Raw genomic sequence first — 25,361 nt, 5'->3', positions numbered from 1 at the left:
CAAAGTATTCAGAGGCTTTTAAACTCTTGTTTTCGATCCTTCTTCCTGTCTTGTGTCTGACGTTTCGTTGTCTAACTTGACCAATTGAAACCGCAGTCAGGAGCACGCGGTTCTATGGATGTGACGTAATGTAAACCCGCCCCCAACATGGGAAATGAGTCACTGCTGGCCAATGGGGAGGAAGGGAACTACGGCTGACCAATAGGGAGGAAGGAAACTATGACTGACCAATAGGGAGGAAGGGAACTACGGCTGACCAATAGGGAGGAAGGAAACTACGACTGACCAATAGGGAGGAAGGGAACTACGGCTGACCAATAGGGAGGAGGGAAGGAACATTCACAACTTTTTTGGACTTTTATTGTGAAACACAGGGGTTGAACATCCGGGGCTGTGGTTCAGGAACACTCAGTGCTATTAGCTTGTAGCCGTGGTTGTGAGAGGAAAAGAAGGCCATTCAAAATGCAGACGTCTTTAGCGAACATCGCCTTATTTTCAGCTCTGCAGGTTTTCTTGTCTTTGACGTGTTTCCAGGAAGTCGTGGACGCAGCCAGCGGCAAAGGTGAGTTCATATTTTGGGGCTAATGTGCAAAGTGAAGCGTGTGTGAGCAGGTTAGCTGTGTGTGGCTTCAGAGCCTGGTCACTGAGAGGAGAGCCAACTGTCTTTGTATCAGCATCCTGGATCATTTAGTCTGTGTCCTGGCTGGTTAATGAGGGTTTGCTTTGGCAGCCAGGCACTGATTCTGAATTTCCAGTTTTTCCAGGTTACTTGACTTGGTTTTTCCACTGAGGTTGCATTAAAATGTGACAAAACTTTAGTCACATTTCTTGTGCCAATGAAGTTTAGTGTTCACAATGAAACAAATATGTACTTAGTTCAAGATTATAGACTTAAATAGTTAAGATAAAAAGGGCACACGTTGCTATAATATACAGATAATTAAAGAAACTGCACATAAAAGTGTTTTTGTGTTACAAATTACAAGCATGGAAACATGAACATAATGGAACACAGTTGTAGAAATGAGTGACTGTGATAAAACCAAGAGTTGCAAAGATGTTTTTGCAGGTTTGTGTTGACTGAAAGCCACACAGCTCTGGCTGATTGCAAGCTGAATGAGATCTGGAAAGGATAAAGTATGAAAAGTGAATCCAATATTACTCACACTGAACAAGTCCTGAAGTACAAAAGATGGAAAAATGCCTCAAGAATTCATCGTTATTTTGCTACACAGTATTCCCGAGGTATACACACTGTTTTACAGCACTGTAGTTAAATAAATTAAATTAAATGCACCAATAGCAAAGGGATCAAAAGAAATAATGGAACTTACAGTCAAATGTAAGATAATCTGTGATGCACTTTGATATCTTTGTAATTGGTAGAGGAATATACTTACTTATACTTAAAGTAAAATGTAGTCATAATTTCAATTTAGTGGCAGACTTTCTCATTTTAATGACCCCAACCAATTAAAAAAAAATACACATAACAGCTTCCATCTTTTAGTGATATATTGTATATTAAAGTTCCAACTTTTCAGTAAAGGTATTTAAGTAATTGCTTGCACATACGCCTCTCATGAATGTGTGTCAAACATCATACCAGGAAGTTTTTGCCCAAAGTAAGAACCACACACTGTGCAGCTGCTGGCTCGGTAGTTTAACACACAGAGGCTAACGTGTACACATGTAACATCCTTCAAATGTCAAACAGATAAAGCAACAAAACAGCTGACTGCCTGAAAGCATAAAAGACCTGAAGACAATGTTGCTTCGCCTCAATACGTCAACAGTTCACTATTACCATCTAGTCTATAGCTGAGTTGGTGATTGTCCCACTGCTAACCAACGGGCTGGTTAGTCGGTATTACAGAGCAGAGCCGATATTAAATTACCACCATGCATTTGTATTTGCCACAGTTTCCTTGCATCTCTTTCTATTGACACCGTATATAGGGCAGACCCACCCTGTTGTAGGAATGTAATACCAGTTACACAAGGCCGGTGTGCTCATTATCTTTTTTCCCCCGCAGGATTTGGAGAGAACATCCACTGGAGGACGCTGGAAGATGGAAAGAAGGAAGCGGAGGCCAGGTGAGTTCACACCAAGAGCTGAAATCTCACAAACACTTCCTGTGACCCTGCTGAGCCACACTTTGAAGCCTAAAACAGCCTTTAACGACAGGCTCCACGACTGCATTTCTGCCAGAATTAATGGCTGGAGCAGGCTCATAAGTCGTTGGTAGCTTTTATTTAATGTTTTTGGGGTTCGCACAGGTCGTGGAAATCCTTGAAAAAGCTTGAATTTTAATGCGACGTGTTTGAAACTCCAATTGCATTAATACAACACATTGCTCTCGCTCAATAGTTTTTGCTTTTTAGATAAAGAAATAGAATAAATCAGAGAGCATGATTGATTTTAATTTCATCACAGCTGTAAGATGCTGAAAAAGTGCTTGAATTTGACTTTAGAAAAGGTGAAGGAACCCTGTGTTGTTTTTTCAAAGAAAATTGCTGAGTGTATTTCTGTTTACTAAAACTGTTCAGTTTTGGCGTTGAGTCATTTTTAAAAAATGTGTTTGTATTGACAGCGGGCTGCCAATCATGCTCATCATCCACAAGAGCTGGTGTGGAGCCTGCAAAGGTAAAACAATGTTCTCTCCCTTTTTCACTATGAAAAGCTGAGGGTACTGCCCTAACATGGAACTGTCATGAATGAATGGTCTGAATATAACCATTTAGATTACATTTATGTGCTGTACATGTACATGTACGTCTAAATGACAAAAAAAAGGCCATTGTTTTAACATAATTGAACATTTCACATTATTGAAATGTTACATCTTCCTTGTCTGACAATGACTCACCTTGGTCCAACTTAGTGAGACTGCGGTTGTGACTTTTATGTAAAAGTACTTCGTCAGCCAAATAATTTTCCCATTGAGTGTCAATAAAGTCGTTAGAAGGACACAGGAGCTGTAATTTAAACTTCTACACTTCCAACTACAAACAATGGACAGTAAAACATCATCATTTTTCACAAAATACGTTTTGATTTGTCCAAGTAGGAAAAGCACAGGCGCTGAAATGACATCAACAATGACAGTGAGCAAGCGTGAACACCACCAGGGCTGCAGTCCAATGGTCTGTTTCTGCTTTGGACATTTAATGAGGAGTGAAATGACCCAAAAGTGGCAGCCATGATGAGTTGAATTCTCGAAGTCAGTCATTCTCAGATTGAGTCGCAGGAGATTTTATTCGGGTCACAAAATACATTTCCAGAACCTCTTCCAAGGTCTTTTAGTGAAGATTCATCTCTGCAGCGCATGTTTGAGCCACATGAGGGAGCTTGTTTGGTGTTTTCACTAAATATCATTCCACAGTGCAGAGGAGCGCCCGTTACCTGCACTGATTTTTGTCTCATTTATAAACTCAAACATATTTATAAAATGTTTATATGTTTACTGATGAGGGGAAAAACGAGCACCTGTTAACTTTGCCTAAATGCATTTATTTCGCCTCATTTATTTTTAGTTTTCAATAACGCTGCATAAAACAAAGTTGTGATTTATCAGGTTTATTGTAACACTGCTCTAAGGAAAGGTGCCTCAGTGCCTCCTTCCTCATCTCCTTAAGCCGAGGAAACTCTGGACCACAGTTACCCACGTCTGTAGCATCCACTGTCGTGTATTTGTGCAGCCTAAAGTCAGCGCAGTCGGACTCTCTTAGCACTTCGGTTGCCTTATGAATTCTCCCTCACATCTCTCCTTCACCTCATGGCGGTTTCCACTGAGGTCAAGAGAAAAAAAGTTCAGGAACATACATCGGATGTAACTTTGACTCTCCAGCTGCAGCCCAAACTGATGCAGCAAAATGTAATTCAGCCATTGTCAATGTAATTATTGACACCTGTGCTTTTCTTACTGCGGTAGGTCAAAATGTGTTTACCTGACCGTTCCTGTTGCCTGGACTGTGCAACCAATCAGGGGCAAGACATCCAACAGTCTCTCAATCTTTTAGCTGAGCTACAGGGGAGTGTAGTTTTTGCATAAATCAGGCTCAGTTTTATATTCAAAGGCTTAACTTGTGCTTTTGCTGAATAAGTTCAATGATAATAGTTCCTGGGGGGGAAAAAAAACTTAAATTCAAGGCGACTTGAGTGTCTGAGCTGATTATGTTTTATCTGATGTTATATCTTCTTTAAACAAGGAGGCATTTGAGCTATTCCTCTGTTTAGACAGCAAACAAACCATATCATATGCAGATGAATAAACAGTAGTAAGTCTGTCTACAGGCTCGGCCAAATCATCTTCTGTAATGAGGACAAGCAATTCAAACAGGAAGGGATTATTCAGGCTGGTTAATGACAATGACTTGGATCCAGGGACTGCTGGGAAAGTGGACAAGCGCCCTTTTAGATGAGTCATTTCATTTCAAAGAAGCAGGCCCAGTCCTCTACTATGATGATGATAATAAGAAAACACGATTGTTCTCAGATTTGATGGCAGCACAAGACAGTGATTAATTGTGTTTTGTTGCTTTTATTTCAGCACTGAAGCCCAAATTTGCTGAGTCAAAGGAAATCTCTGAACTTGCACACAACTTTGTTATGATCAACCTGGAGGTAAGGAGATGTTTAGTGGTAATACCACAAAAGTAGACAAAAAAACTCTTAATTCTTTGAGATTAGGGTCAAATTTACAAGAAAAAATATTGTTTTTGTGACGCTTGCCGTCTGTTATGTCAGCATTGGGTGACCTAATCAAATAATACTTTCCATTCAGTTTCAGTAATAAGGAAATACTGTACTATACCCTTTTTTTATATCCCAGTTTTTGTTGTGTAACTTTACAACTTTCAGAGCTTTAGCTCAGGTTATGACCTCCTTCGGCTCTGTACATTTTTTTTATTTTAACCTACAATGGCTCTAATACACTGTTGTGGTTACCAGGCTTGTAAATGATGCGGCTCTTCTTATTTGAACAGGATGACGAGGAGCCAAAGGATGAAGCCTTGAGCCCTGATGGTGGATACATTCCTCGGATTCTTTTCCTGGGTACGGAGGGGGTTGAGTCACCCTTCATGTCTGTGATTGCACAGTCTTCCTGGATAACATGCAGTCCCTGATAGGGGAGGCTGGATTTAGGTTTCAGTGTTTTTGGTAACAGGATACCGAAAAGGACAAGATGTTGCACATTAAAGCAAACAAGAAGAAAATAATGAAACAGACACACCCCAGATCCTCACAGGTGTTTGACTGTTTCACTAATAAATAGCAGATTGATGGCACAAATGAAAAGCCAAATAGCCAAAAAAAATCACCAGTTTGTGGTGTGAAATACAACAAGGAACGTTGATTAATTACTTACTAGAAGTCAGAAAATGAAGAAATTAATTTTTTTTGTCCCAATTTTACTGGTTGATCCTGAATTGCTAATATTTGTTGGTTTAATTAGCCTTCTATAATAATAAATACCATTTAGACATCAATTTGGGCTTTGGGGTGTTGTCAGGAGTATTTTTCACTACGTTCTGACCTTTTATTGACCAAATAATAAATCAGTCAAGCACACGGTGGTTAGTTGCAGCTCTTTTTTGATTTTTAACTCTTTAACTAGATTTTAACTTTAATTTGAACTAACCAAACATTTTTACTTGATTCTTCTAACCTCACAGATCCCAGCGGCAAAGTCCATCCTGAAATCACCAACAAGAATGGAAATCCAAACTACAAGTACTTCTACAGCAATGCAGAACAAGGTGACAGTCCAGAAAATCATCATTTGTCTATGAAAAATGTTCCATTACAACATGAAGCGGCGAACAAAAGCTCACACTGTAGCTCAGTGGATATGTAAATTCCCTTTTTAAATGAGCCGATGATCACGGCGTGTACTCTCTGCCTTTGTTCTCTCCGTCCTGCTCAGTTGTGTCCGGGATGAAGGAAGCGCAGGAGAAGCTGACGGGCGATGCCTTCAAGCAGCGTCACGCCGGAGATGAGCTGTGAGGATGCGGAAACGGGCGTCAGGCTGTAAGGGCTACACTTCCTCTACCTGAGCCTGAGCCTCAGAGCGCTCCGTGACATCCCCCCCTCGCTATTCACACAGCGTGGTCCGTCTCACTGACCAGACCAACACAACCATTAATCAGTACTTCTTTTTGTCCTGTACGGTTATTCTCCCATCACTGTCTTTGTTTGAAACCATGTATATTTGTGTCTACTGTTACCTAAATGCCATGTACTGTATTTACTGTCTGTAGAGGATAAAACCGACTCAAGCTTGCCAAGTTAACTCATTAACTTCACATGGAAAAATGCCAAGTTTTCAACCATGAAATTGTCTTTTTTGGCTTTGAGAAATTTCACAAATACACTACAGATGACTCGGAGATTCACTTTAACCAGTAGAGTCACATTTCCTCCCAACACTAATGACACAGTTCTTCATATTAGACACGGTTAATATTTTAACACCTTCAGTGATGTGCTTCCAAAGATCCTCTACAGTCTGTTTGATTATATCTGTGACACTGTTAACCATGCACTACAACATGGGCTCTGTACTTCTGATTTTTACTATCCAGTCTTAAAAAATAATCTTAATTATTTAATCCTGCCAATTTATGTATACGTACTGTAATAGCTGCTCGTGAAGTGTCATTACTCAGTTCTTTTTCGTTTTTTACCGGCCTTGTTAAACTCTTTGAATGAGGGATGAAAACACTGGTTAAGTGTCTTGATGTATTTTATACAAGTACACAGCCAAGTGTGCAAATAAAGTTTGTTGTACTGAGTCGTTTGTTTGTTGTCGTCATTTCGCTGCGAGCCAGATGGATTCATGACGCAGGTGTAATAACAGTATATCAAATTTTATTGTCTATCCAACAATAGTGATCCCTTATGGTTTGTCAAACAATATGCAACTGCTGCGGACAGCTGACATCAGTAGATGACGCAAATCAAGTCACTATTTAAATTCAGTTTGACAGTGATTTAAATAGTGCAGTTAACAATGCGAGTGCATTTATTTAAGTTACTGGATTGCAATAGATCCCATCTCAGACATTTCAAATGCGTCATATAGGAAGGAATTTCCTGTCGTATTGAGCCATGTCTCAGTGTAAAAACGTCTTACAGCATATGATTTGTCATGATAAAATAAATTACAGGAAAAGTTGAGCGTGTATCTCTAAAGAAGCCTCATTTCATGACACGTTAACAGTGCTAACAGACTACAGTATAACAACATGAGGGGACACATAAGGAATGTTGGTGGAATGTGCTGTCAAACTTGGCTAAAAGGCATCTGTTTTTTTTTAGATAAGATAAAACCCTCTTTTCTCTGTGCTGCTCCGTCTCTGACCGATGGACGAAAAGGCTCGAGCTGTGAGGTGTGAGTGCACAGAGAGGAGTTTCAGGAAAACTCACAAAGTAAACGAACGTTCGCGATGTGAACGTTCGTTAAAAACCTGTGAGGTCATTTAAAAGCCTTTAAAAGATAGGAGGGAGATAAAAAGGTACCTCGAGAGAAAAATATTGCTGCAATCACTATAATTACACTAATTACACAATGCTGCTGCTGTAAAATCAGCAACATTTTCACATATAAAAAAAAAGCCTATAAAAAGCTGTGTGGTACATCTGTATATTAAAAACAACACAGCTATAAAGTGTGATTAAAACTGAGTGATTGTTTTAAAATTTAAGGTGTGCACATATCGTTTGATAACCAGTGTGATAGACCACTGTTCTGACAGATGAACAGCATCGTGGGCCGTTTAGGCGCAGCTACAGCCATGGTGTCTCCAACGGGGTGTACAAAAGGTTTACACAACATCTGGAATGAATCACCACCTCTTCAGTGTGCAGGAGGCAGGTCCAGTGCTGGAAACTGCATTCCACACTTCATGAATATCTTCACGGGATCACACTGATAATTTAAACTCCTTATGTAAACCCACTTGACTGACGTCGTCGCTTTAAGACTCTCCATTGAGCTACACTGAACAGAGAGATGCTTACAGTACTTCATCCGCCCCCGTCTGTGCTGCAGGGAGTTTGTCCATGTTGCTTCTGAGGATACTAAGAGGTGAGCTGGACAAGGAGGGTAGTGTGTGTGTGTGTCTGTGTGTGTATGTGAGGGGGGCGGGGGCAAACTTAAAATCTTCCCTGCTTGGCGTCTCCAATGGCGCCCCAGACGTCAAAGACAAACTCATCGGGAAAGGCAAAGTCTCCGAGGGTCTCGTCCAACGCCATGGCGAATTCGTCCGGGTTCTTCTTGTCACGGCCGACCTCGACCATCGTGGCGGCTTGAGAGAGAGGAGCAGAATAACTCAGAATAATAAGATCACATCCTGACTGTCTGAGAGGGAGGATATCATATTATATATGTACCTTCACTATGATAAAAGGTAGGTTTAAACTCACCAAGTTCAGTGTCTCTGATGCCCATGTAGCTCTCCAGGAGGTCATCCACCTTCTTCACTGCCTTCTCCTCAAACTCTGTCGGCTAGAAAACCCAAACAACTCAGTTTCAGTCATTCACTTCCTCGGTTTTACTGGATTTCATTGCATTGCTATAATCTTCTCCAGAGGTCTCTGCAGGGTTCAGGGTTCTCTGCCAGACTGGTTCGAGCAGTTAATAACACAGAGGAGCATCACTGAAAGCACAACGCGACGAAACTTGAAGCAGATCGGCTACAACAGCAGAGGACCACACAGGCTGTTAGATTATGTTCCCTTGCTACCTAATAAAGTGTGCGGTGAGTATTACACAGTGCCACACCTAAAGAGACTTACCTCCTCCTCTACAGTGGCCGGGCCCTTGGAGCGAAGTCTTAGCGTCCCCCTCCCTGTGCCGATCTTGTTGTCACTGGCAGGTTTGGCACCCTTCGACCTGGGCTCAAGCATTTCTGTCAAACAATATCAGTTTATTATTATATCAGAGTTATTATAAGCTTTTTGAAAACTGCCCCATTACTCCGAAAATTAGACCACAGTCATTTTGACGTTTTCAGCTACGAAAAACTACAAATGAGCATCATAAATAAAGTTAGTTGTTGTTTGCAGAGGCTATCAGCAGGGATTCAAGCAAGAAGTATCTGTGGGTCTGAAAAGTTGAAGTAAGCATTAAATGAATGTAAACCTGCTCTATGCCTGAAATCAGGTATGATGCCTGAGAACTTTAAGTCCTGTGTCTGTGTACCTAAAATGAAAGCAGTGCCGTCTCATCACAACATTCAACCAAGTCATAATTTGACCCCTTTCAAGCAGACAGAAACACATTTCAATGTTTTTCAAAGCATTCTAATCATTCTATAAATCATCCTGTGAATGCACAAAGTGATGAGTGAGTGTCCTGAACACAGCAGCACAGGATTCTTCTTGGATGCGTCTATTGGCTGAATCCTGAAGGTGAACCTGTCGTCCTTTTACCATGTGGGCCAGTTATGTAGCTTACTGATGCTGATGTTTCAGCTTCTGTGCATCCCCTGCACTCTCTCACTGTGCCGTGCTTCTCACTCACCAAAAGCCTTCATCGGCTCCACCAGCTTGAGGGTGAAGGACTTGTCTCTGGGCAGGTCTTTGAGCATGCGGGCGACCTCATAGTGCCGCGTCCCGACGATGTTGTGTCCGTTAATGCACTCTACGTGGTCGCCCACGCAGATCACCTTCACCCCGTCCACAACACTGCCCTCTTTGATGCGCTGCCACAGAGACAGAGGAGAATGGATTGAAGAGGTCAATGACAAATGTAGTTAAAAGTTTGGAGGACAAATCAAATCAATACCTTTATATTACACGGTTTAAATGACTTTAATATAAGTGGTTAATGAGAATGTAACCAACTCCTGTCAAACTTCATCATGTCTGCCAATGTTCCAGATGTTTGTACTAAATGTTTGAATGAGAAAGATCCAAAACTTCTAGAAGAATGCTATAAAATATTTGTCAGAGATGTTTAGTACCAAAATCCCTCAAAATGCCAAACTTTGTGTACTTCAACGCTCTATGTTGGAAGCACGTGGACGTGAATGGGGGAGCTGTCGGCTAACTTCCATTGCTAAAGACAAGCAGAAAGATTATCTGTATTCTCTATGATACTGGAGCAAGTTGACTGTATGTTTAATGTGTGTATTTCTGGTCTTAAACTGGTGTATTGTTACTGTATATTTCTTTGATGTGCTGTTGTAACACGAGAAAACGACAATAAATATATCAAAATAAAAAATAAACCATAACACAACAACACAGACTATTTCTGTGCAGAGCATTAAAAAGGAAATCAAACATTTGTAATGCAAAATTTATCCACTGTACCAGCTTAGGAGTGTCTACACTTCCTGGTGTTTTTCTCCACAAGTAGATACAATATTTTATAAGGAATGCTTTGTTTTTTTTCAGCTTAAACTACAGGCAGACCTAGTAAATGATTCCTGATCTACACTTAGCTCCATAAATTAGTGAACAAAGGTGTAAAACAGTCCAGATGAGATGCAGCGTCTCTTCTTTAATAGTTTTACAACAGCGTCACAGCGTTGCCCTGAGATTTAATGTGTCATAACCACAGCGAGGTCGTCTGGATGCAGTGCTGTTTCAGCATCACATGATGGCACATGTGAGCCCTTTGTTATGGTGGAGAAAGATGACGGAGACCAAATAAGCTCATTAGGCCCGTCTACATCAGAGGCGACATACCAGGCGGAGTTATGATTTCCACTAAGAAAGCAAGTTTGTAAGGTTACGTTAAACTATTGATACTGCAGTCATGCAATTAGGTCGATCCAGTGATGAACGTCTGTTTTTACATGCCGTGATATCGACTTTAAGGTCATTAAGATCCTTGTGAATCAAATATGATCACAAAGTTCCCCTGAAGCAGGAAACAATGATTGATTTTAATATTTCACTTATTAAACCTGCATTTTATTTCTACTCTACTTGCACAACATAATTAGTGTTACATGAAGGTAAAGCTGAAAGAATTAGATGATTACTTGATTAATTAAACAACAGAAGATTAATCAATGAGAAGTTCATCTTTAAGGTTACATTTTTTGGTGTAATTTTTATGTTTTCTTGTTTTCTTTGTTTTTCTTTTTCATTAACAAACTAAAGACTTTACCTTTGGGCCTTGGTAACTTCTGACATGCAGACTTTGTTTTTAAATGTGCTTAAACTGAATTATTACCCTTAATACAACTTAATTTCTCATATTGGAATGAGCAAGTTAAACTTTAAGACTGCACTGCGACTTAAGGGGTGAAATACAAGTTAAATGAGGACGTATTCAGGGTGACATGTTCAGTTTCTTCTTACCTTTATGAAAGCGTATCCTGCTCCGTTGTCGGTGATGGTGAGGCCCAGAGCATCTTCAGATTTATACACTTCCACCTCCTTCTTGATCCCTTTAATGTGTGCGAAGATAAAATCCTCGAGGCCGATCTGGCCCCCCAGCAGCTTGTCCATGTCAATCTTGTGGGTGTTGAGGGTGCAGAACAGGATCTGTACACACACACATAAATGGATAACACAAACATGCATCAATCCAGTTAAATTAAATCATTATAATAGCAATATCCCAGATGTATTGACATAATACACTTGAGTTGAAGAGGACAGTATTTCAATGTGTTTAGCGGGAAGATAAAACCTTTTTGGGAGGAGGTTAAAAAAAGCAATAGAAAAGATTATTCAAAAAGAAATTCCAACGGAGCCTGAATTTCTATTTTAGAATAGAAATACAGAAAACAAATAATGGTAGGTATGTGTCTCCTACACGCAAAAGGATCGATCGCAATGTTATGGAGAATTTATAGAGTGTCTTTATCTCAAGACACTGTCTATAAAAGAAAAGGTCTAAACCAAACTCTCTTTAATTAAGAGAGAACCAACAACTGAAAAATTCAAAAATAAGAATTCAAGAAATCAAGAATCCCCACGAGCAAACATCACATTGAAAATAATAACAGAGGCCCTAATGTGAAGGAAAACCCCAGCGACGTCTGCTTCTTTTAAACACCATCAAAAAAAGGAAACCTGTTTTTAGACTGAGTCAGATTCAAAAATAAAAGTGTCTGAGTGTAGATGACAGAGCGCTGCCTCAGTATGCTAAATACAGGAATCATCGGGGAGCTCAGTCTTTATAGCAGCAGCCAAGTTATGCAGTTATGTCCTCTTCCAACCCCCACGGCTTCATCAGCGTGCATGAGGTCTTACAGGGCGGTCTGAAGTCCTGAGGCCGGACCAGGGGCCAGATGTATTAAACGATACGTACGCATTCATACAGTTCCCTGTTAATGATATTCACATTTCATCCTGAATTGCGAAGCTCTTTGGAAAGTCTTTTTCAATCATAATCATTCATCATCTTTCCAACATTTAACAATGATCACTTAGATATTACTGGGATGATGGTGTGCAGGTACACGTGATGAACAAGTGATGTGGCTATAAAACGCCACAGACAGCCGTGTGTAATGGTCGCAGGTAATGGCAGCTGTTCTCGTGCTGTTGCATAATCGCTTCAATTGCACTCTCTCGTCTTTGAAGAGCAATTGTACTCACGTCGCGTAGGTGCAAGGCTATCAGTAAACAGCATCAATGAAAGAACGCTCACTAGCTCCACGCCACTAAAGATTTATACTGAAACTTTGATACGGACGACGTTTCAATCCTGCTTTGGATCTTTGTCTGGTCAACATGTTTGAAAAGCAGAAACCACACCCATATTTATACATCATGCACACCAATAGGCAGACAAGCCAACCCTAACCATCCAAAACGCCCCCAGTGATAAACATCCAAAGAACAATTAACAATTCAATAAATGACATTAACATAGTGTCAGATCATCAACCTATGTCAAAATCTGGTTCACCTACGCTTGAAAACGTATATAAAGAAAGAAAGAAATTCTGTCTTAACATCCCAAAAGTGAGCTATACCAAATCACAATAAGGAAAAAGACAGGCCCGTTGTATTTGTAAAACAAATGACGTGTAGTAAATCTGCTACAATACAGATGAAAAGAGTGAAATATTGCAATGCCTTGCAAAAGGTATGAAAACACTGGAAATTTTCACGAAAGCTTAAGAGAGATCATCGTACTGTGAGAAGATATGTGTGTGATTCAGAGTGCAGACGGGTTCGTTCAGATAAAGGTGCATTGAGGAAGATTTCTGTCAAGCAAATACATCGTATTAAGACAGCAGCTGTTAAAAAGCCACTGCTGAGCAGCAAACAGGTACTTGAAGCTGCTGGTGCCTCTGGACGCAGGATCCTTCAGAGGCTTGCAGTTGTGCATAAAGCTGTATTTCGATTCTGGCATAATTAAATGAAATCCAGACAGAAAGTATACATGGACTCACAAGTTCAATGGATGGGAGAGTTGTGAAGGTGATATTCAAGAAGGGCTCCTATGTTAACATGTAACTTGACCTGTAAAGATGTTTTTGTTGTGCATAATAATTTGGAACACTGTATTTTGAGTTATTTAAAAAAAAATACAGTTGTCATCATCTGAAGTTTTGTTTAATAAAATCCTGATTATAATATACAATACTCACAAAAAGTTAGGGATATTCGACTTTCAGGTGAAATTTATGGAAAATGTAAAAAGTGAATGCTACAGTGATATTATATCATGAAAGTAGGGCATTTAAGTAGAAGCATGCACTGGTCATTTCTTCATCTTAAACAATTTAGTGAAAGAAAATCTAACAACAGTGGTAGGTAAACCACAACAAAACATTTTCGGTGTCTCAATAAATTGGGATGTGGCCAAAGGACGTCCACTCCTCTCCTTTCTGTGACTCTTCCAGTCTCTGTATCACTGTTCCAACCTCCTGATGACACTCTGTGACCCTCTAAGCTCAGTGAATTGTTGAGGACTTAAAAATTCGTACCGGCTGTAATTTGTATTGACTATTTAGGAAAAACGAACAAAAACAACATATGCGTAATAATTTGGAACACAGTGTATGTGCAGCTTTAGAAATTTGCAAAATAATGTGTCTGCACATTTCTGTCCTTATGCGTACGGACAGTTTTAGTTGTGAATCTACACAGTTTTATATTTATCTGGTTCCCAGGAAAATTACCTTTCCTCCTGTGCCAGAAATGTTGAAATCTGGCTTCACACCTTGCACCTGCCACGTCTGTGCAGGTCAGGGAGGAGGAAATGTGATCACCAGGAACACGATACACAAGTGGCCTGATTTAACGGCGCTTTAACTTGAGACTGAACGGTGAAACCAGGGAGGGGGGGGGTGGTGGATGTGAATCATTTATTCCGCTTTAGCTCACCTACACAGACAATGGCGCCATTAATAAGTTCTACTTGACCTTCTGTTTGTGGCATGTCATAGCATCTCTCTACTCCGCTTGCCTCGACTGTTATATCAAATACAGCATAAAATGCAGGAAAAAAAATCTTTAAAAGGTTGTTTTTTTTTACTAAAATAACTCAGTCATGCCCGTATGCAAGTTCTACATCACCCTCCTAGTAGGGCTTTGAAAAATACAGAGCCAGGATTTAGTGGCCTACTTCCGGGATCGACGGTAGAAATGGACTGATTCGTACTGGGTCATCAGGAGGATGCCCTTTGTGCACCAATCAGGCTCTGGCAGTGAGGCCTGCCTGTTTGGGCCTTTTCCCCCCCCTGTGTACCAACAGGCGCTGTTCACACACACACACACACACACACAAGCAGACGTGGCCTCATGCGTTGCCTTGGGTTACCGGACTATAAAAGAGTGGGATTATAATGGAGGGAGGCCGCTGGAGGAGAAGGGCAAAGAGAGAAAGGGAGTATGGAGGTGAAGAGGAGGCGACGCCTGAGGCAAGGGAGGGGTGTACTGTAGCTGCATTGATGGCTCTCTTCCTTTCTTTTTCCATAACAGAACCTCCGTCTTGTCTTGCCCCCCCCCCCCCCCCCCCAGGCCAGGGCATTACCGAACAGTGAGTAGGAGGAACAGCAGCGGACGCCTACGCCCGGTAACCAAGGCTGCCGACCACATTAAGCTGCTCCTCTGCGACGCAGGCAGCTCTCAGCACTCCTCTCCTCCTGCTGGGCGGACAGCCGCAACGTGCTCACACCACCGGGTGTAGCTGGGATGCAGCGAGCAGCGCCACACACACCTCAGTGACCGCCTCTCCTCTCACGACCTGACTCACAACAACAGACACTACACCTCCCACTGCCTGCGCCACAGTGGCCAAAACCTTGATAACCGCACAGGAGAGGGCAAGTGAGAGGAGAGAGGCGCTGCAATCTGCTCAGCATCACCCAGAGCAGAGCCACTCATGGGTCACTGCTTTCAAAAGAGGAGAATAAACAGAAAGCAGATTTTGAGTTGCGTTTGGGGCCAATATTCATCAATGCAAGCACCGAAGTATATCAGAGATGCGGTGCAGACGTGTTTTTTGATAATATTTCAAATAATAATTTGTGTCTGATATGGTTTTTCCTACAAAAAGTTCAATTACCTTGTTTAAGTAAAATTACATCTATTCATGCTCCCTCTGAAGAATCTATGAATACACAAATATTAATAAGGACACACTCAACCCGTAAAAATGTCATCATGGACAAAACACTCTGTTCTTGTCAGTGTAAAAAAAAAGATCTCTGATCCATTGATTATATCAAGTACTGGTTGAGTGTGCAGTGTCAACCACAAACACTTGGTGGTTTGTTACGTGTTCCTCTTGCAGTTTGTCAGCATCTCCAGTCCTGCAGTGCATGCTGGGATCAAAGCTCCCCCCCGACATACATGATGTATATGTTTACACAAGCTGTGGTGTTACATCACATAAATATATAGGCCAAATATTTAATATATGAGGTGAGTGTTTAACGTGTAATCCAGTAATGACGAGTCAGGATCTGTCTGATTAATCAGATCATACGTTTCCTTCCCAGTGTTAAACGTCCTGTTAAAAGTCCGAAACCCAAACATGCATTTTACTGGCACAGAAGTAAAGAAAGCATTCATTGGCCCGAAAAAATATGTTTTTTTTAAAAAAAAGATAATAATATACTTAAACCAATGAATTGATTATCAAAATATTGTTGACAACTAATCGATTAATTGATTGATAGTTGCAGCTCTGCTTCACAGTAATTCATCGAAGCACAGTGGTGGAATGAAACTAAGCACATTTACTTATATACAGCAATTCTGAGGTGTTTGTACTTTGCATGTCTATTCCCAATTCATACCACAAAGTACAAGACTAGCTAGTCATTCTACGACACAGGGCTGCACCATCTGCTACATAAGATAAGAAACTGTTTTAATGGTGGAGTGCAATAGATGACGTTATATCACTTCCAATTTGGCTTTTTTTAGATAAAAAAGTAAAATGTTCTAGTTATTAAGACAACATCCAGTACTTTTTGACCTAACAACTAGTGCTGAAACAACTAGTCGATTAATTGATTAAGCGATCATCACAATTAATTATCTTTCTGTTTTGGACTGTTGCCCAGACAAAACAAAACCTTTGATGATGTTAATTTGGCCTTTGGAGAATTTTAAAAAGAGGATTTTCTGACATTTTCTAAACTAATCAAAAAAGTAATTGTTGCATGCACCCAAAGGAGCAGCTGTGTATTCATTTCAAATAATTCCTTTTGACTGTACCAGTGCACACTGTGACATAACTATTGTTACAAGGGAGAACTAATATAATCTAATTGCTTATCGTTAGCCTGCTCTAAAAATGAGAGCAATTTGTCTGGTACAATACAATCTTTTAATAACACTGGTTTGACTGGTATTGAATCTTTGTAGAGAACACACGTAGGCGGATATTTCAGAGATCCAGAGATCACTTCTGCCTGTGTTTGAAGAAAGTAAAGACTAGATGAATTATGTCCCGCACTGAATCAGTGTTGACAAAAAGCTTTGGAAACCTGTTTCTTTGGCAACTGAACCGCTGTCCATTTACATCCTCTTCAACAGATCTTTTAATGGCAGAGAAGAGGGTTCGAAAGATTAAACGGAGAACATCATGCTTATGGTGGGGAATTACTCATCCGTAACGATGGAATAATAATTTCCTGTCTCCATCGACTGTTATTTCTGTGTTGGCTGCATTTAGTAGTTAACATGGAACGCTGATGTAAGCTGTGCGTGTTGTGGTGTGGCTCCATTTTCACAGGATATCACATTCATCAGCATTTAAGCCAGTGTAATCATTTACCCAACTGCGGATGTGAGATTCTTCACAGTGACGACCGAGGAGTTTTTGTGCGAAGCGATTCTTGAATGAGCCTGACAAACCCGACCAGGATTAATCTGTTTCATGAGGTCAACATGATCCTGGGTTTTGTCGTGACGCACTGATCACACCAATGAAGAAAACACAGATACACGACGACAAAACTGATGTTCACAGCCACCGAGTAGCACACACCGTATATATAAAGAAGAATAAAAACTAACAAAACCACTGCAATAAACAAAGAAGAAGAGAACTCTGAACTAATTGTTGGCTCAAAAAGAGTTTCTCTGTATAGTAACTGTTGAAAATTAAAGTACAAGATACAAAAGATGCGACAGAATAAAAAAAACATTAAATAGGTCTGCAGCCATGACATTTATCTTATAGCAGAATTTTTATTTCTTTTTAAATTTAAAATAAAGTACTTAAACTGTGACTCATGTATACAGTGTAGCACTGAAGATAAACTTCAGTTTTAGTTACTAAGTAGTCAGTCAGATTGATTTTAACAACAATCAGTCTGAAATGAAGCTTAACTAACCTGACCAGGACCTGGTTAGTGTGGTGGGAGTGGTTTCCACGGTAACTACAGTCAGACTTGTTTAAAACCTCCTTCATGAAACAGAAATTAATGAAAATGAGCCTGAATTACTGGAGTAAGCCTGGTGAATTGGTAGTCTTGCTTTCTGACAGAGCACTGAGTACTGAATGTGTGCATGTGCTGATAAAACACGTCCTCCCAGCCGTCCCACACAGGTGACAACATAATATTAGTTCTCTGTTTTGATCTGTGGTTGTTTTGTTTCATCTCCGTCATCATCATCGATCCTCAGAGGGACCGATGGAAACCTGAACTCGCCTCTGAAAACCTGCTGTTGTTGTTCTGCTGGCTGAGGTGCTGTAATAACTCTTTCCTCTGCGTCGCTGCTGGTAAACAATCACTTTAAATCCCTATAAAACCAGATCCAGCCCAGTCAGCGGTGAGCAAACACACACACACACACACACACACCTTGGGCCTGTTTCTGTAGCTTTACACAATCCTCGTTAACGCCACATTAGTTTCTCACAGGCATGTTGTTCTTAGACAGTCACACAAGGAGAGCTAGTGCCCATTTGCTCGTCACGTGTGTAATAAAATCACAATTACCAGTAACCACATGTTGACTGGAATCATGCTGCAGGATGATATTTGTAATGGTAATCTGGCACTAATACAATGTAACTGGGATGATTTACTACACAAGTAAACAACTGTGTACGCTGGAAAGAAGATATTTGTGTTTTAATGCGTACTGCCTTTTATATTTGCATTTGACTTATCATTTTAACCCAAACCATGATCTTTACCTAAACCTAACCAAATAGTTTTGGTACCTAACAAGCTGGGTCCAAAAACTGATAATAATAATAAAGCTGAAATATAACTAAGTTTACAAGTTACTGTTGGTCTCACACATAATTTGAACCAGGTTCTCATGGGTGAAAGTCCTCTGGCTAAACCATTCTGTCTGACACGTTAATTTAATAGTTGGCAACTAATTGATTAATCAGCTTTATCATTTACTATGTCAGCTCTTCAGCACACAAACACGAGGGGTACACCGGATTATAAAGTAATCCAGTGCAACACCTCCTGCTGACTACTACCTGATAAACATATAGTTAAATTAACACTACTCAGAAAGTTTGAACAAAAACTTGACATTTCCTGCTCTGAAGGTAGAAGAGGTGGCTGAGCGGTTGTCCTGGATTGTGTTGTTTCAGTACAAAATGGATTTCTGGCTCTTGTAAGCAGTCTCTTGTGCTCACAACGTGATAGGTGAGAAAAGCCCTCACTTAACATTCTCCACATACCAAAAGATAAATTGATAAATCACTAATTCTTCTTCAGATGGCTTTCACCACATCTATGAAATGAGTGCAAGAGCCCGGCTAATACAAACAACAGACTCAAGCCCCATCAAATGAGATTGTTTCACCTAATCCCCCGCCCCCCTCCACCAGATTAGGAAATGTCTGGTTACCAGTACGACTGCTTGCAAAACAAAAACAAGACGTGTGCTTGTACGTGTCGCAGCCCACATATTCAAACTGTACGCAAATATCTGTTTGCTCTCTAGTGAGCATGCTCACTGCCACAGGTGGACAAGAAGCAAAGTCACAGAGCCACACCTCAAACTCTACATTGGCAGGGATAATAAACAGACTTTGACCTGAGTAGAACGAGCACATAAAAAGATCCAGTTCTTCATCTAAAGCCTGCAGCCTTACATTCATGTCTCGTTCGCTGTTCACATATCAGTATGTGCGTCTACTGTGCTCTACTTGCTGTTTTTATGTTTGAGATGCCAGTTATTTCAATCACACAAATCCCTTTCCACCAGTCTTGCTTCCCAAATAAAGCAACTTTTAAAGCTTTAGTGTAACACGAGGACTTGTGTCTCATTAAGGCACAACAATAGATGCTAACCCAGATATGCTTTAATGCAATGTGATGTCTGTTTGGAAAGAAATGTGTTGCTTATCAGGGGAAATGAGTACAAGGAAGACAACACAATTGTTCATTATATAATTCATACCAGGCTCAGCCAAGCATTCATGTAACCTCGGTGTCACACAGACACAGCTTCGGTCTCTGGGAGGCTACGTGAGCGACTGTTTTGTCCTGCAATTTACTTTCAATTAAAAATGCTGTACGATAAAGTAGTTCCTCGGTGGGTGTAATAGTTTGTGTTAACTGTATTTTAATCAAAATGCTACAGAATTGGCGTCCAAACAAGTGTTTGAATTCAGCAACCACAAAGCCTGACTGTGTAACATCTGAGAGAAAAGGTTTTGATCACGTTTATGTATTTTGGTGAAGGAAATTAAGTCAGAAAAACATTTATATAAACACAACCTATTTATTCTCACAATGATGACTTGACTGAACGTTTGACATCCTATTTAAAAAGGACACAAAGGGTTTAAAATGAAAGTTTAATGTAAAGCCATTTTAGGCTATACCCTCTTTGGTCTGTGCCAAAATAAACATATATAAAAGTGTATATGGAAGTCTCAAGCTAATATTTAATCTCATTTACAGCTGTTTATGAGATGTCTTAATATGCAAATCCAGATTTACAGCTTAGCTACTTAGTTTTTCACTGTGAAGGTTCAAGTCTACTCTATAAGGGAGGTGAAGCAGATGGCACATTCAAAATATGTCCGATGCTCAGCGGGAAATTTGTCCTTTCAGCGCATTTTGAGTGCAGACAGCAGCTGACAGTTGTGTAATGAATAACATGTCCAGCACTGGAGCCTTCACCAAATACTTAAATAGGTAGGGCGGAGTACAGAAATGTGCCCACAGCATTTGAGCATCAAAAACTATTAAGTATTGAGAGCTGCTGGGCCACATTCTTAGCCTTGTTTATTTATTCACTTCATCAGGTATTTCAGGTATTTTATAGGTGTGCTAATTGTATTTAAGGAACATCTTTCTTCAGCTGCACATGCTACAACATTTAAAGCTATTATACACTATATCATTAAATATTAAAAGCTTGTTAAATTTAAAAAAAAAAAAGTAGTTTTTATTCTTCCAGAGAGGCATTGAATGCATCATTGTTGTGGTATAGGATCCCGAACTTGGGAATCATATTGGCATCTGTATCATGAGTTTGAAACACTCCCCAGCAGCTGCAACAAATACTTTCATTAGCAATTAACCGTATTTAATCATTTGATCAATTTATCATATGCTCTCATCCAACCACATTTTCCCAGAGTCCAAGTTTATGTCTTCAAAATGTTTATTTAGTCCGACCAACAATCTAAAACTCAAAGAGTTGCTGAAACCTGCGAATAAGTGCCAGTTTTGCTTAATAAAAATGACTCCTATTAATCTGATTTTATTAATTTTGATTAATCAACTAATCCTTGCAGCTCTAGAAGTGTTGATTAAGAAATTTAACTTCAAACCAATTCGCTGAAAAGATGCATTTTGTCTAGTAAATTTCCAGTTTATTATTAGGTACACTTCGCTGAAACGAATGCAGTCTAATACAACAAACCTGCAGTAACTCCTCCCTTTATGTCAGTTTTAATACATTAGAAATGCCTTTCAGTAGGATGAGGAAGAAAAAAAAAAAAGAATAATTTGGTAATCAGTAGCAAAACAAACAGGGATCATATTGGCACCAGTACCAAGCTCTACTTACAGGTATCCATTAAACATCCCTTATCTTATCTTATCCCTTGTGTGGAAATAACAAGACTTTCATCTGACACCTGATATGTCTGCGTATATCTTTTGTTCTGAGTGACGCGGGTCAAGTCCAGTCAACCCGGGCGCCACAGTCACAGTGAGGTTCGGTGGTGTTTATGGAGGGAGGAGGCCCTGGGCAGAGCTGCTCCCCTGGGTCCTCTGGGACGCCTCTGGCTGCGCCTGGGCCAACTTTTATCTGGTTAGATATGAGGCTATGCCCACCGGGCCGGACGTGAGGGACTTCCTGTGGCAAAAACTGTGGAGTCCGACAACTAAAATCATCACATCACACTCCATCCGTCTGTCTGTCTGCATCTTTGTCTTTGTGTAACTATCTGTGCCACGTCTCTAAATAGGCCTGTATCCTCAGTAACACACACACTTTCTGCATTTCACCATAGAAATGCCAGTGTAACATAACAGCACAGACTGACATGTTTTTTTTAATTAAATTATTATTTTTTGCTACCAACTTGGCAGGCTTTGAGGCATTATTACAGCAGGGGACATTTTTATCCTAATGTGGCAACTACAACAATAAACACCAATGTGATTCTTGCTGTTGTACTGACCCTCTCTTGTCCCCCTTCGCAGGGGCGTTAGAGGTCGAGATCAGCTACAGACTTGTACTGTTAGAGCTGCTAACAGATCAGCGTCTTGCTCAAAGACACTTTGGCAGAGTGGTGCTTGCAGGGATGGAAAACTGAATCAGGTCTGCCTGCTCAATCTGCTGAAAATCAGCTAAAATCCCAAATCTCTTTAGCTCCTCTGTAGTGCTGTGCTTGTTGTTAGGAAAAGAACATGCCATGAGGCAATTTACGTACTAAAACAAGTCTAGACAGAGGCAGAACAGTCCTAATGAGTGTTATTGATAGACGTGATGGAACAAATACCCACAGAAAAATGGCTGGTGTCCCACTCAGAGAAAAAAAGTTTGCGCCTCATTAGAGATATTTTCTACCATCAAAGCAGACAAACTGTGGCCAGTTTCAGGGACGCAGCCCTCAGTCATCACGCCTTCATCTATATGTGGTGTCCTGTATTGTGTGCTTCACTGTGTATCAATGCCACTGAGACAAATTCCTTTCCAATTATTGCACTTGCTGAATGAAACCACTGTGTCTCTGAGCTTCAAGAGCGGAAGGAAGTCCGGGTCTCCAGCTCCTGCAGCGCACCAGGCTGATAAGAGGCTGCCCCGCCAGCCTATCTAGTCATATTCAGCCTGACAAAAGCCCAACATGCCACTCACACTTTCCTCTGAAAAGAAGAGCTTAAGCCGTCTGCCTTTGTTGACAGGACCTCCTCGCAGGCATGCAGCTTTTGCACCTGCTTCTCCGAGGAATTTGATGGAAGATGTTCATGAAAAAACTGTATCTAAAAATAGACGCAACATTAATTTCTCAGGTATCGACTGGCGGCGTAATGAAGATAAGACACCGATCTCCCTCTGTCTTGCAGGGTTCAAGGTGTGCAGTCAGCAGGGCGTGTCTTAACGCCAACTAGCTCTAACAAAAGACAATCAAAGTTGACTTTTAATGGCCACCTCAGGGTTAATCTCTTAGAAAAGCCACTTATAAAACTGTTAACCCAAACCTTTACTGCAGATATTCATCTTACAATGGCAGAAGAAGCATTACGGAGTGTTTCTTTGGGTAAAGGTGTCATTACCTCAGTGTAAAGAGACTCCATTATGAATAAGAATGTTCTTAAAAATGACTTAAGCATTTAAATATTACAGTCAAAATGTACTGAAGTATCAAAAACAGTAGCTCTAGTATTAGATTGTTGATACTGATGCATCGATAAGAAGCATTTTATTTACTGTAACTGCTCATATTAATTACTTTATATACAGTTAGGTAGTTTAGTCCAGTGGTTCAAGAGTCACAAGTTCAACATGAGGGGTTGTGACATGATTAATAGGATTGGAAATAGGAAAACTAACATCCACTACACAAAGTTGCATCATTATTTGTACTTTTTTTTTTGTTTTCTTAGCTTGATCATTTGAATAAAGTTATAAAACCATCCTTTGAGTGCAAATGTTGTATTTTTAGGTGGAATTGCTGACAAACCACTAGGGTTTAATCTTTAACAATCCATTACATAAATATCATATATTTTTCTTAATCTGAAAAGAAACTAGCTGCCACAAATGTCTAATGAATGTAGTGGGGTAAAAAGTACAATTTACCCCTTTGAAATGTAGAAAATTATAAAGTAAAGTGCATAAAAGTACATACGCACAGAATAAGTGTAAAGAATAAAAATAATAATAATGATAAATAATAATAATTTGTTGTTTCCCACCTCTGATAAACAAGGGTATCTCTGTGAACACTCCAAAACTTTCTGACCCCTGAACGCACCACTAAATCACTTCCACATGACTTCTCTCCCTTCAGACACCAGGTGAGTCCTTACCTCAGGTGGACTTATATTAAACGCCTCTGCTATTTTGGCGTACAGCTCCTTGACGTTGGAGAATCCCTCGATCCTGCCGGTGGGGCTTCCGTGCGCCAGCTGCGTGTGGAAGACCAGTTTGGGCCGCAGGTTGGCAGGTGGAGGCGGGAGCCCCGCTCCGTTCACGGTGGATTTGCTCTGGCTCCCCGCACCTGCGTGTCCGCCGCCGACCTCCTCGTTTTCCACCAAATGCTCCTTCGTCGACTTATTTTTCTTCCTCCATGGTCCCAGCGGCATTTTTGTTGCTGTCTTCCTGATTGTTTTGTCGCCGTGAAGAGTAAAGAGTCCGAGCCGCTGCTATAACATTGAAGTAGCTAACCTGTTGAGTTCGCAGCCCCGCGGTCGAGTCGTCCTTATTTACTTCCTGCTTTCCTTCCCTCCCTCCTTCCTTCCTTCCTTCCTTCCGCGGTCACTTTTCCCTTCCTCGCCTTTAGACCTGACTCTCACCCCCGCCTCTGAACACACGGTGTGAATATTCAGCAGGTAGGAGGTGGTGGTGGTGGTGGTGGTGGTGAGAGGAGCTGGGATCAACTCTGACACAACCTGCTGGCTGGTCCTCTGCTAACAATAGCCGCTCTGTTTGTCTCCCAGCGTGCAGCGGGACGCAGGCGCAGTGGGACCAGCCCGGGCTGAGTGCGGCAGGTAGGTAGGGTCAGCCCCGGTGCACCTGTGCACCATCACAGAGGAGGGAGGGGGCTGCAGGTTAAAACAATTACTTAGAGGAAAGTAAGATTGCTCGCCTTGCTGGATTAAATCAATAGTTGTGTCCTCTAAAGCAAATCTCATAAAGTCAGTAACACCAACATAGACATTTCCCTCAGTATTAACTGATTTATATGCACTGGAGGAAATTCACATGCTTAATGATTTTGGAAATGTTGCAGTCTTGGTTAAAAACATCAAATCAAGCACAGTCCCAGTATATACTGGTGGATCCTGAGGCAGAGAAGACTGGTTCTGCTTTTACTGTACCATCCTGACAAGGTTCTGTTCAAAGAGGAACATCGGACCATCACGGCTGAGATGGTGGTAATCGCAGCAGCGTTACAGTGGATGGAAGGGTTGCAGACTAAAAAGGTTATTCTCTGTACAGATTTATGTTCTGCATTAATGTCATTGCAGTCGCTGACATCTCGCAGCAGGCAGGATACAGTAAATGAGATTTGTGGAATTATATACAGATTTAAAAATAGGAATATATTGGTAGCAATTACGTGGATACCAGCGCACGGATGGAAGATGCTTCAGCAAAACCGGCTCAAAATGTACTAAAGTATCATCCCAACGCTCAAGTAGAGAACATTTTAACAAGGCCGAGGGTAGGACAGTAATAAAACATTACCTTTAATAGGCGAGCATCCCACAGAGTTATGTGAATATTGTCAAGTTGTGGAGTCAGTGGAACGTGT

At 40.8% G+C, this 25,361-nt stretch overlaps 2 protein-coding genes across 2 annotated transcripts; one reads left to right on the top strand and one right to left on the bottom strand.

The window, feature by feature from the left end:
• Positions 1-80: 80 nt before the first annotated feature.
• On the top strand, positions 81-6,797 carry txndc12 (thioredoxin domain containing 12 (endoplasmic reticulum)). Its single transcript, XM_070845029.1, has 7 exons — positions 81-562; positions 2,037-2,097; positions 2,595-2,647; positions 4,554-4,627; positions 4,990-5,059; positions 5,680-5,763; positions 5,931-6,797. The coding sequence occupies exons 1-7, from the start codon at positions 463-465 to the stop codon at positions 6,008-6,010; spliced, it is 522 nt and encodes a 173-aa protein (XP_070701130.1). The 5' UTR covers positions 81-462; the 3' UTR covers positions 6,011-6,797.
• A 208-nt stretch (positions 6,798-7,005) lies between these two features.
• On the bottom strand, positions 7,006-24,373 carry gipc2 (GIPC PDZ domain containing family, member 2). Its single transcript, XM_070845028.1, has 6 exons — positions 23,914-24,373; positions 11,324-11,509; positions 9,531-9,711; positions 8,804-8,916; positions 8,432-8,513; positions 7,006-8,313 (listed from the first exon to the last, which is right to left on the bottom strand). Exons 1-6 carry the CDS (start codon positions 24,187-24,189, stop codon positions 8,162-8,164), a joined length of 990 nt encoding a protein of 329 aa, XP_070701129.1. The 5' UTR covers positions 24,190-24,373; the 3' UTR covers positions 7,006-8,161.
• Between the last annotated feature and the right edge of the window lie 988 nt (positions 24,374-25,361).

Source organism: Pempheris klunzingeri, chromosome 15 (genome assembly GCF_042242105.1).
Source record: "Pempheris klunzingeri isolate RE-2024b chromosome 15, fPemKlu1.hap1, whole genome shotgun sequence".
NCBI lineage: Eukaryota > Metazoa > Chordata > Actinopteri > Acropomatiformes > Pempheridae > Pempheris > Pempheris klunzingeri.
The sequence above is the reverse complement of the archived record's forward strand: the minus strand, read 5'-3'. Positions and strand labels throughout refer to the sequence as shown.

What these genes read in the sequence shown, in the direction of transcription:
- txndc12 (XM_070845029.1), top strand. Translation starts at nt 463, where the DNA reads ATGCAGACGTCTTTAGCGAACATCGCCTTATTTTCAGCTCTGCAGGTT. An exon ending in GGACGCAGCCAGCGGCAAAG is followed by an intron (nt 563 to 2,036) that starts GTGAGTTCATAT and finishes TTTCCCCCGCAG; the next exon opens with GATTTGGAGAGAACATCCAC. An exon ending in CTACAGCAATGCAGAACAAG is followed by an intron (nt 5,764 to 5,930) that starts GTGACAGTCCAG and finishes CGTCCTGCTCAG; the next exon opens with TTGTGTCCGGGATGAAGGAA.
- gipc2 (XM_070845028.1), bottom strand. Translation starts at nt 24,189, where the DNA reads ATGCCGCTGGGACCATGGAGGAAGAAAAATAAGTCGACGAAGGAGCAT. An exon ending in GGAGCCGATGAAGGCTTTTG is followed by an intron (nt 8,917 to 9,530) that starts GTGAGTGAGAAG and finishes ATTGTTTGACAG; the next exon opens with AAATGCTTGAGCCCAGGTCG. An exon ending in CATCAGAGACACTGAACTTG is followed by an intron (nt 8,314 to 8,431) that starts GTGAGTTTAAAC and finishes CTCTCTCTCAAG; the next exon opens with CCGCCACGATGGTCGAGGTC.